Consider the following 11,271-nt stretch of genomic DNA (forward strand, 5'->3'; position numbering starts at 1 on the left):
AAAACGTTCAGTCGGAAGCCTTCTTCTGTTCGGCAAAGGTGAATAACCGTCGTCTGATGATGCGTTCATGATACATCGTGATGACCACAAAAACCGACGTCGAGGAAGACTACATGTTCCCGTTTTAAGATAAAAGAGCGCAAATTGGTCTTCGTTTGTAGAGACAACTTCGTTTACCGCAACCGGTAGGGCTTGCGAAAGGTGAACCGATTCCAAACTGTCACTTTGTGATACACAGCTGTCATCCGTGAGTGGGCTGCTGTTGTCAGTGGCTGTGCGTGGCCAACAGCAGGGCAAGTTTGCAGTAGCACCGCCTTTTGGGTTTCGTATATCCTCATCGATTTTCATCCGTTCCATCGGGAATAGAAAACAGCAAAAATGGCGCTACCGCTCCACAACGACATGCTGCTGTAAGTACGGGGACACGGTTGCTCCGCAACCATTCGGTTTCTTCGGTTGCGAACTCCAGTGAGTGCGTGACTGCAAGGTAGATGGGGGATAGGACGCTCGGTATGCAACCCGATTGTGAGAGGACAAGTAGGCTGTTTTAGCTTGCATGCTACCATCAGTTTCGCAACAGCCGATTAATTCCCCGGCACGTTGCCCTGGCTCGGGGCTTTGTCACACTCTGCTTTACAGGTACACCACGCAGAACAGCTTCCTGATCGAACCGAGAGGCATGAAGGAACATCTGATTATCGATCGAATCACCGGCAAAGTTACACTGAACGGTACGATAACACAGATGCTGTAGTCTGTAACAACGCTGCTTGTAACAACGAAAACCTTGTGTTCCCTTTTTGCAGCCTCGGAAGGCGTGTCACATCTGCCGATCGAAGGAAACGACACACGCCCGATATGCGGCATCCTGGGGCTAATTACGTGCGTTAGCGGTCTGTACCTGGTGGCGGTGAAGCACAGGGTACCGATTGGGTGGCTGGAGAACCAGGAAATCTATCGGCTGGCGGGTGTCTACGTGATACCGTTGCGTGAACGGAGCTTCCAGCAGGAGGTGGATGACAGGCTGTGTACCCGGGCGGTAGAGAACGTCCTCGGTACGCCGTTCTTCTACTTCTCGTACAGCTATGATATAACACAGTCGATGCAGCGATGCCGGGAGCTTCGCGGCACGACTAGCTTGTACGAGCGAGCCGATACACGTTTCGTCTGGAACCACGCACTGCTGGAGGAATGGTATCGACCGGAGTTTCAGCGCTACTGTTTACCGCTAATGCACGGCTGTAAGTGTAGGCGAGACGTGTGGAAGACCGGCCGGACGACCGTGCGAGGCTCTGTGGATGCAAGGAAAAACGAGATCCTTATGTTCTCCTCTGTTCTATTGCAGTCATGTGTATCAACGGTGCTACAATTAACGGGAATAATATTGGATGGGCGCTGATTTCCAGGCGATCGCGTGAACGCGCTGGTACCCGGTTGTTTACACGCGGCATCAATTTCAACGGCCAGGTGGCCAACTATGTAGAAACGGAACAAATCATTGCGTGCGGCTCGGACCGGATATCGTTCGTGCAGACCCGTGGAAGCATACCATTGTTCTGGCAGCAGACGCCGAACTTGGCGTACAAACCGGCACCGCAGCTTCTGCCGGACGGCGACCATTTGATTGCCTGCTCGAAGCACTTTTACGACCAGTGCAACCGATACGGCCGGCAGGTTCTGATCAATCTAGTTGACCAGCGCGGGGCGGAAGGTGTATTAGCGAAGGCGTATGAGGACACGATTACGGCGCTCGCTAATCCGGCCCTCCGATACGAGGCGTTCGACTTCCATCGTGAGTGCCGCAAGCTGCGCTACGATCGAGTGAGCTTATTGATGGACCGTATTGCGACCGCACAGGATGAGTTCGGTGTGTTCCACTGCACCGTGTACGAGGCAGGGACACCAGCGATGGTGCACTCGCTGCAGCGCGGTGTCTTTCGCACGAATTGTATCGATTGTCTTGACCGGACGAACGTGGTGCAGAGTGAGCTCGCCAAACGTAGCCTCGAGCAGACGCTCATCAAGTTGCACGTGCTGGATCGCGGTACAAAGCACATCGAGCCGAATTCTAGCTTTGACATCGTCTTTAAAGCGGTAAGTGTAGCCATTGTCCAGCCGGGATAACTCATATGCAGATGTATCTCGTTTACCGTCTCTCGACAGGTATGGGCCGACAACGCCGATCTAGTATCGCTTCAATATTCCGGCACACGGGCCTTGAAGACGGATTTTACCCGCATAGGGAAACGAACGGTCCAGGGTATGCTGCGTGATGGGCGCAGCTCGCTTATTCGCTACTGCTACAATAACTTCGCCGATGGCGTGCGCCAAGATGAAATTGACTTTTTTCTCAGCACATTCCGTGAACCGGGCGGTCGTCCAATCTTCCCCATCGTGCCTCGTCAACGTTCGCGCGCCATGACCGTACGTATAGCAGTGGAGAATTTTCACGACACCCATTACACTACCTGACTCACTTGCCGTTTCGTTTCCATACTTCGGTTACAGATTCTCATCTGCCTGACGCTACCGATCGTCGTCGGCATCATGCTCATCATCTTCTCCAAGGAGTACACCAGCGATATCGTGGTTATCTTTCTGTGCTGTGTGGCACTGGTAGCGTTCATCCTCTTTTATATTCGGAAAAACCCGCTTCAATTCGTCGACTGGCCGCAGCTCGATCGGTTGAAGCAGCTATAAAACGGGAAGGGAATGGGCATTCGGATTGGACATCGACCATTCGTTCCTTTTTTCTTTTGAAATGTTCATATTGCTGTATAATTGAGCATTCGAAGGTTAGTGTTAACTAGTGCTTCAGGCGCAACCACCGACCAGATGACCAATATTATTTTCAAATTTCTATTTGTTTCTTCATTCAATCGTTTTCAATCGAAATACTATCCAGGTCAAGGCTTAGGGCTTAGGCAACAATCGGGTACATTTCGATTGCTTATTTTAGGAGACCCTTAGATGCTCATTATAATTGCGCTACTATTAAATCATACGGTCTGCAGCGACAGCTACAGTCCATCTAGCTGATTTGTGGTGATTTTTACAGACTACAAACTTTCGTTGTCGAAAAAAAAAACAATTGATATATTTCGCAAGCTTTCAGCGTTACCCACACACGTTCAGTGTATGTTGTGCAAACAGCACATGGATGCGATTAGTGTGCAATGATATTGGGCAACTAGGGGTTACTTGATAGTTATAAATTAGAACTGGTGGTAGTAGTACAAGGTGGTAGCCCAGATCGCGGGAGTTAGAGAAATAGCACCGGAAATAGATGGGCAGGTCGATGGACGCAAGGACACTATCAATACCAGCGTTTCATCATTACGAACTTCCACAACTTTTCAGGCATTTTCCTCTCGTTTATATTATTAGCGGGAGGTTAGCATAGGAAGGCTAGGAGATGAAAAAAATAACAGAAGAGCAATTATTGCCTTTGCCAAACAAGCGAAAATCGTCGGTTAGTAGAATATCAATAGTTCGCGGCGACGGTTCATATGTTCATACAAGCAGTAAATGCATTCAATAAAACGGTTCGAGTCACGCGCATTCCGATTCGATGTACACCATCAAAAATGCACGACAGGCACTACAACTGATCCTTGGCATTTGGGATAACGCCCTATCGACTGGAGAGGAAAAATGAAAATTGGGAAACAATCGAATGTCATTCATGACCATGCTGTGAATGCGGGACGACCATTCATGAAACCCAAATTGGTAGCCATTCGCTGACCTACGGAAAGAGCGTTTCTACTATCACGGAGTCGGAGTTATTATATGTGACGTTTGATCAGTTACGAAATAGGTTGGGAGACGATCTTACAGGCGCGGCGTATTTAAATCTTTGCTATGAGCTTCGACGGGGTGCGTTTGGTCGGTTGGAGAAAGTGGTTTTTGGCAAAAGATTGCTCTAGAAGTAGCAGCACACCGCCCGGATCCGATAAACCGTGGTAACCTCTATCTCCCCCGCGATGCCCGATAGCGAACCCTTCGTTCCTATCGCCACCACGGCCAATTGGCGCGTGTAAGGTTGGGCCGGCGGTGGAAATCGGATCGGAGTCACTCCTTAGTAGCGATCTGATTTCCGGTGGTTGCCGTGGCAACCTTTTGAGGGCTACCATTCCGTAGGCAGGTGAACTGGAAACATTCAAATTAGCCATGGGTTTTGTATTTTTCGCGGAGGTTTGACTTAGGCACCCCGAAACCTGTTTCCTCTGGAGGGAGTTATTCGTATTCGAAAGCATTATCCGTGCTTTGGCATAGCGTTTCATCTTCTTCACGGAACTCGCTCGCCATTTCTCTCTCTCTCTCTCTCACACACACACACACACACACACACACACACACACACAAAGTCAAATAACATCTCTTTTCTATCGCTGGTTTGGGTTGCGGGGCGTGTTTCTGGAACTGGAAGAACATTGGCAGTTCTCGAACCGGTAATCGGTATCAGTTAGCTTGGATGATTTTGCTCAAAAGGATGGAGAACATTCTTGTTCTGGTGCTACTTACCTGTCGGCCACAGGCGTCAGTGAGGTATCTGGGACCGCTCCCCATCCCTCCGCTGCAATGCTGCAGCCTTTATTAACATGTCGCGACATCCGTGTTACATCTCTCTCACTCTCTCGCACACACACCCACTATGGAGATATTATCCAGTGGACCCCAGCGCTCCATCACACACCAGCATCATCCACCTGGTGCGGACGTTCGTTAGATGATGAGCTGATTTCATATGCAAGGATGACCTTTTTTTTGGCCACAGAAATAGCCTTTAATGCATTCGGCTGCTTTTCTCCGGAAGTTCGTTGGATGGTCTGGTCGCGACGCGAAAGCGGGCATTAAATGAACACGGGAATACGTAATGCATGGCGAAAACGCAAAAAATACTCCATCCAATCCATCCTGCCAACCTGACCAGCCTCATGAGAACAACGACAAGTCGTCGACTTCCTGGGTGTTCTGTTGCCCCTAAACTCCGAGTTGACCCCCGTTGTACCGCGTAACCGTTTGCGGTTGTTTGGTTTGGAAGAGAGAGAGGGGAAGCTTCCCAAGTGGGCAAGGACACAAGGACACATGGAACTGATAATGTCGGTCTTGTGACCTAACGCATCTTTTGCATTAGCCCTCGCCATACACCTTGCATTGGTATGACCGTTACCTTGGTATCAGCCGGCCCGAACGTAGTCTACACACCCGCGGACCCGCGGATGAAGTTGTTCCGGTGCGCAGAGGTGCGTGGTGATGCTGGTGATGAAGATGACGGTGGCGGTGGTCGATTGGCGGGTCCCAAAAACAAGTTTTCCTGCATATCATCTGCCGAATGGTCGCAACCGGGCCTGTGTGCTGACAATATAAAAAGGCTTAGAAGCGGCGTGGAGCGGTTCAGTTGCTGTTCGAGTGTGTTTTAGCGAAGGTTTTTTTTTTGTCGGATTGCAAGATCGGAGCGGCCGGAACGAGATGCAGGTACGCCAGCCAGGCTGAACAGAGTGCCATTTGCAGTGGAGTGCTCGTGGTGGATCGTAGTGGATCGTAGTGCTGGCCGAGGTCCCGTGGAAGATGGGCCAGGATGTGTTTTCGCTGCCTTCTCCCCCTCTCCGACCTCCTTCCCCCCCCCATTTTTGCTCTAGCTCTCTCGCTCTCTTCCTCACCTTTTCTCCTTCTCTCCCTCTCACTCGGTTAGATTCGGAAAGTGTCAGTCGCGCTCGTCCTGGTGCTAGTGGCGCACCAGACCAGCGGCTTCTTCCTCAAGAAGCACCCACCGAAAGTAGTGTACCATGCACCGCACCATCCACCTCCCCCACCGCCACCCCCACCAGTGCAACATTATGTGGCCTACTATCCAGTAGTTCAACCAGTGTATCAGCAGCCGCCGCAGCAGTTGCAGTACCCGGTCACATATCAACAACCAACCTACGATTACTACGCGCAGGCCCCAGCACCAGCACCGGCACCAGCACCGGCACCAGCACCGGCACCAGCACCGGCACCAGCACCGGCACCTGCACCAGCACCGGTTGCAGTAGCTCCGCCTTGCCCCCCGCCGGTCTCACTGCCTCAGCCTCAACCATCGGTTATCCAGTTAAACCCACCAACAGCACCAAAGCGGCCGGTAGCATTGCCACCACCACCACCACCACCACCCCCGCCACAACCACCGATAGCCCCGAGACCGATACCGGCGCCCATCGCGCTGCCCGCTCCGCCAGCCCCTTCGGCCCTCTCTATCAGCAATGCTGCTGCCTCCGTACAATCACTTCCGTCGGCTTCATTCTCCAGTGCTAGCAGCAGCAGCAGCAGCAGTAGCTCGGCCGCCAGCCAAACCAATTCGTTCGGCAGCCCTCAGACAACCTACATTCCGGTGGGCAGTGGCACGGTCGGCGTCCAGGGTTTGCCAGCTTTCGAGCCGGCATATTTCGCCGGCGATCAGCCATCGTTCGCCTCATCGTCGGCCTCGTCGTCGGCATCAGCATCTTCCGGAGCATCGGCAGGTACCACCTTTGTGCCGCTGTCAACCGGCGGACGACCGGGAGTTCCGGTCGAGGTGGTGCCAGCCATCGGCTACAAGATGGGTAGCTCGACCGACTTCATCGAGGTGATCAAATCGGAGGGTCGGTACCTTGCCCTCGAACCGGAAACGACTGACATCGTCTCGGATGTGCAGCTCATCCCGGTCGGTGCGATCCAGAGCGCCAACGGGATTCCGGCCGCAAGTGGATCGTTCGGAGCTGCTTCCGGTGGTTCCAGCTCATCGTCTGCCACGGCGTCCAGTTCGGCGGCAGCCGCCCCCTCTCTCTCTTCCGCTTTCTCCACTTCCTCGTCGTCGGCGACGGCATTTGCCGATGCCAACGAGGAGATCGCCTACCATCTGGTACCACCGTCGGCGTTCGGGGGGACCGACAAGCGCCGCAAGAAACACATCGCCACGGCCACGGCGGAGGTGAAGGCCGCCGTACGACCAAGTGAGCACCAGTGGCAACCGGTGGGCTACGATTCGCCCGCCGGTTACAGTCGAGTGTCATTCCAGTAAGGGCCTGCACGGTCCAGTCGAGCTTTAGGCCCAAACCGTCCACTTCGTTCTCGTCAGAAACATCGCACTAGCTGCGCTGCTTTAAGCGCTTTACGTCCTAAGAAGCAGAGAAATAAATGTATTGATAACCATCCGTCGTCGACATTCGCTTATTTGGAGTTGGAAATCACAAACACAAGATAACTTTCATCCATTCTTCGATGGAATGGCTAGGCATTGTTTCTGGAGTTACTGGAGAAAGAGAAGAAGGGAAAGTTTCCAGAGCAGGCAAGCCAAGCATTAACAAACTATGCATGATATAGAACCCGGACCTCTTCGAGGAAAGTGACTAGGTTCCAGACGCTGGGAACCCTGAGCTGGAACAAACAAATCCATTTAGTAGCACAGCCAGCATTGGATTGCGCATAGGACAGCGTGCGCGTTATGCGCATGGGCGCTTCGGCCGAACAGTTCTATTTTCGTGATCTTCGGCTGGAACGGTACTGCGCATGCGCGCACTCCAGCCGATTGTTCTATTTTTAGCAGTTTCTAGCTGGAGGGAAGGGGGAGGGGGGACAAGCCCTTTATTTATGGGACCCGAAATTGGGTTATGCGACGGTATTTGCTAGCGTTTCGATCGTACCATCGTTGCCGTTCATCGGTAGCCGATCCAGCAACGCAGGGAGTTCTTGGTTGGTGCGCCTGGAAGGTTTTTAGGGATCGTGATATAGCCGTGGTTCGAGACCCGTTCTCTTCTCGGCTCTTTCCGTCTCACTGATGAACGGCCTCGGGAGTGCCGCTGTTTGTTGGGATATCACTACTCCGCACACTCAACCATCGTTCTGGAGCGCAGCATCAGAACGTTCGTGTTTGTGTGTGTGTGCGGGTGTTCTCTCCAACGAACGGCACACGGTACTCTCGAGATGGGGAGGGCACTCCAACCTAAGATAAGCCCGGGGTGCCTAAAGCGCCCTCTCCCGGTGCCCTCCCTGATCCACATCCTTACTACTGTTACATAAGCACCTCAATATAGAGAATAAGAATTGTTACCCGTTCGACTGTGTTGTTCTCAGTCGGGGAAAGAATGAAGCTGTGTTGCTAAAGCAAATGAGGAGAAAGAGGGAGAAAGTAACGTTAAAGCATCTGATACGACAAATACGTCCTGCACCTGAGCAAAAAGCACCTACTACTATAATACGCTTGAAAAAAAAGTTCCGTCCAACACCCAGAGAACTCTCAATACACATGAAACTCAATACAAATGTAGCTTCATACAAATGACTAGCTTATAGTCCGCCGCGCGCTCTTACGAGAAAACAACATCATTCACGTAGTGCCGGCGCTTTCAAGTTCCGTTCGCCAAACAACATCAACAGCCCAGGGCGATAGGGCCTGTAGTGCATCAATTAACATCTTGGAGTGCATCAATTAACATCTTGGGCAGGAACCCACTGTCCTGGGCTGGCACCGCTCACTACAAATGAATGATAGATGGACAACGTCAACTCACACACCCTGGTGCCGGAAGCGGACTTGACTGAAAAAAAAGAAAAAAAAGAAAAAAAAAGAAAAAAAAAGAAAAAAAAACTTTTTTAAAACTATAAACCCTCCTTGACGCTGTTGGGAAGGTAAAGGGCAGGATAAAATTATGTAAAGTATATTTTTAATATGAGATGACAATGCAGGATCAACCCCATCGCAGGGAGTATATGCAACCAGGTCTGTTAACCTTAACAACTTTCAGTTAAATATCTTTAAAAAAATAACTATTAACGTTAATGAGAGTTGTTAAGAAAGAAGGGAGGGAGAGGTCAATAAATGTGTATTGTCTATAGATAGTGTTTGGGTAAATTTTCGCATGATAAATTGATTCTATCTCGTTTCTCGTAGGTTTTCGTTCATTTCACCGCTAAATTTTGGAATATCCATCAATAAATTCCCTGAATTTATGCAATTACAAATTGGTAGCCTTCTGAAACAATTACACCATTTTTCCAATATTACGCCACAACTTCTTTCTGCTATGGTGATTTTTTCCACAGGGAACTAGGAAGCTTTGAACCTGCGGCTGGTATAAACGAAAGACCAACTACACCGAACCGGCGGAGAAACGTCAATGACATATGATTGTGGTGACCGTTTCGATACGGCGAATAGCGGGAGAACGGTATAGTGAATCGAAGAAATTCCTTCCCTATCGGTGCGGCCATCACCGGTGTGCGGTCTACACCACACCACGTGAAAACACGATAATAGGTGAGGGAACAGGATAAGAAGAAGAAGAAGAACTGTGCCCCACAGCCGCACGCTAAACGCACTCGAGTAGGCCGTCAGTGCCGGCCAACTGTGTTTCGCAACATTTAGCAACTGCGGCGGGAGCAGCCGCAGCAACAGCAACAGCAACTATGGTGGGATGAGCATGCAGCTAACGCTAAGCTGGTGGTGATCGAAGGTGAGCGGATGGCGTTGTACGTCTGAAGGTCGCAATCGTTTCATCCTATCTTCCCTGTTTCTTCCCGTGAACACCCCCTGGTGTGCTCTGGATCCGGAAGGGGGAGAAGAACGAGGAAATTCCCGCGCACCGACGAGAGCCATAGGCAGTTATCGGTATCGAAACGGCCGGAACCCTGTTGCACTAGTCGTGGCCGCGCTGTCGAAGCAGAGTTTCCGAGACATGTGCCCGTCCAGGTTGTTTGATGGCAAAGGTACTAGTTAGCAATCTAGGAACATAAACGTTACATAAGCGAGTACTTGTTGAGTTGCTTCGCTCTCGTTTTTGGGCAGCGTTGTTTGACGCCTGTAGCAGGAGTCTCAATCAAACGACTTAGTTTTCCGGAAACTATACAATCGACAATCAAACGAAACCACCGTAAGCAATGCCTCCACGTCCTCGCGCGGAATGCGTTTCCTCGGTTGTGCTGTTCGTTCCGTTCCATTGCATTGCACGGAGGGTGAATATCATAACAATAGGTATAGCGGCCGGGCTTTAAAAGTTTCGATCGATCTCGGTCTTTGATGAAACATTTCGTATTCCATGCACGCCAGCAGACCTGCCCGGGATACACGATTACTGCTGCTGTTACTGCAGCAAATCGATGGCTACTCGTTGCCATGTCCCTTGTGATCGAACAAGCTGGTCAGGGGGGGGGGGGGGGGGAAGGCGTTGCGATGGCCAGGATAACGATCATGCTAATTACGCATTCCTGCGCCATGCCTAGTCATCAGCGAAAAAAAAAACCCTCTCCAGATGGTCACACATTGTGTAACGAATCGCATTCAGCCCCAATGCTAATGAATTCCTTGGCTCCCAGGATGGGTTTTAATTACCCCAGAATTGCACAGGCCTGATATTGATGACTACGCCGTGGCCAATGGTTGGTGGTGTTGTTGTTTTGCTGCTTTTCTTCCTGTTTCCTTCTACTTTTTTTTGTTTTAGTCTCCCGCGATCCCGTAGAATCCACAGCCGGAGGGCATCCACCGATGAGACAATCTTGGATGATGAACATGGCCACCGCTAGTCGGTACCAAGAACGCTCGTTTGGTTTGCTGCAGAAAAAACGTCGAATACGCTAATCGTTCGTTAATTTGCATCACTCGGCCGCGCTAATAGCTCACTGATGACTTCTTCGGACGATAATATCATGTCAGCTTGCACCCACCTCCCAATGGTATACCCACTAGTCGACTGATATGATCATCGTCTGTTGCCAATGTTCTGACAGCGCGATACGGGTTATGTGCGATTGACGTCACTAAAATTTTGCACGTTACGGAATAACAAATTCCATTCCAGTCACCCTCTTAATCGGAGGTCCTAAGCTAGTCGTTGGATCTCTTGTGCTTGCCCACGGCATCGATCGATCCCGATGGGGTTCCCAACACTGGGGGGTTTCGCCATTTACGTCAGCAGGGAAGGTGCTAGTGCGTAAACTGATCGGAATGGTCAGGATGCTTCGGTTTCGATAACAAGTTATAAAGTCTCTCAGTCCTGGCCGCTGTGAGCGGATGTGTTTGTGGTACAAGAAAAAGAATAAGGACAAAAAAGAAGACAAGAATGAAAGAGAAAAAGAGAAACGGAAATCAATGGAACCTGGTGCGATCACGTTGGTTGGAGAGCATGGAATGGGGCTTTCAAAAGCTCTACGCAGCTCGGTTGGGTCTAACCAGTGGTGTCTATGCTAGATACCGTGATCTACGTATTTAATCTGGGGGAGCAATAGTAGTAGTCGTGTATTGGTTAGCATTAG

General features: G+C 50.7%; 3 protein-coding genes across 7 annotated transcripts in view; all 3 read left to right on the forward strand.

Moving 5' to 3' along the window:
- Positions 1-3: 3 nt before the first annotated feature.
- LOC125950760 (phosphatidylinositol-3-phosphatase SAC1) lies at positions 4-3,567 on the forward strand. The gene is made up of 6 exons (XM_049679019.1): positions 4-410; positions 640-731; positions 807-1,241; positions 1,346-2,094; positions 2,164-2,424; positions 2,509-3,567. Exons 1-6 carry the CDS (start codon positions 379-381, stop codon positions 2,698-2,700), a joined length of 1,761 nt encoding a protein of 586 aa, XP_049534976.1. The 5' UTR covers positions 4-378; the 3' UTR covers positions 2,701-3,567.
- A 1,908-nt stretch (positions 3,568-5,475) lies between these two features.
- Positions 5,476-7,045, forward strand: LOC125958248 (uncharacterized). Its single transcript, XM_049691521.1, has 2 exons — positions 5,476-5,481; positions 5,699-7,045. Exons 1-2 carry the CDS (start codon positions 5,476-5,478, stop codon positions 7,043-7,045), a joined length of 1,353 nt encoding a protein of 450 aa, XP_049547478.1.
- A 2,122-nt stretch (positions 7,046-9,167) lies between these two features.
- The window catches only part of LOC125950767 (all trans-polyprenyl-diphosphate synthase PDSS1), a 34,628-nt gene continuing 32,524 nt past the window's right edge, over positions 9,168-11,271 (forward strand). The window contains exons 1-2 of one of the 5 annotated variants that reach the window (XM_049679029.1): positions 9,168-9,476; positions 9,577-9,729. The gene's annotated coding sequence lies outside the window, so the exon portion shown is untranslated. The other 4 variants (XM_049679068.1, XM_049679049.1, XM_049679058.1 and 1 more) reach the window with 4 other exon arrangements.

The sequence above is a fragment of the Anopheles darlingi genome, chromosome X, assembly GCF_943734745.1.
Source record: "Anopheles darlingi chromosome X, idAnoDarlMG_H_01, whole genome shotgun sequence".
NCBI lineage: Eukaryota > Metazoa > Arthropoda > Insecta > Diptera > Culicidae > Anopheles > Anopheles darlingi.

What these genes read in the sequence shown, in the direction of transcription:
- LOC125950760 (XM_049679019.1), top strand. Translation starts at nt 379, where the DNA reads ATGGCGCTACCGCTCCACAACGACATGCTGCT. An exon ending in CTCCACAACGACATGCTGCT is followed by an intron (nt 411 to 639) that starts GTAAGTACGGGG and finishes TCTGCTTTACAG; the next exon opens with GTACACCACGCAGAACAGCT. An exon ending in AACGTTCGCGCGCCATGACC is followed by an intron (nt 2,425 to 2,508) that starts GTACGTATAGCA and finishes CTTCGGTTACAG; the next exon opens with ATTCTCATCTGCCTGACGCT.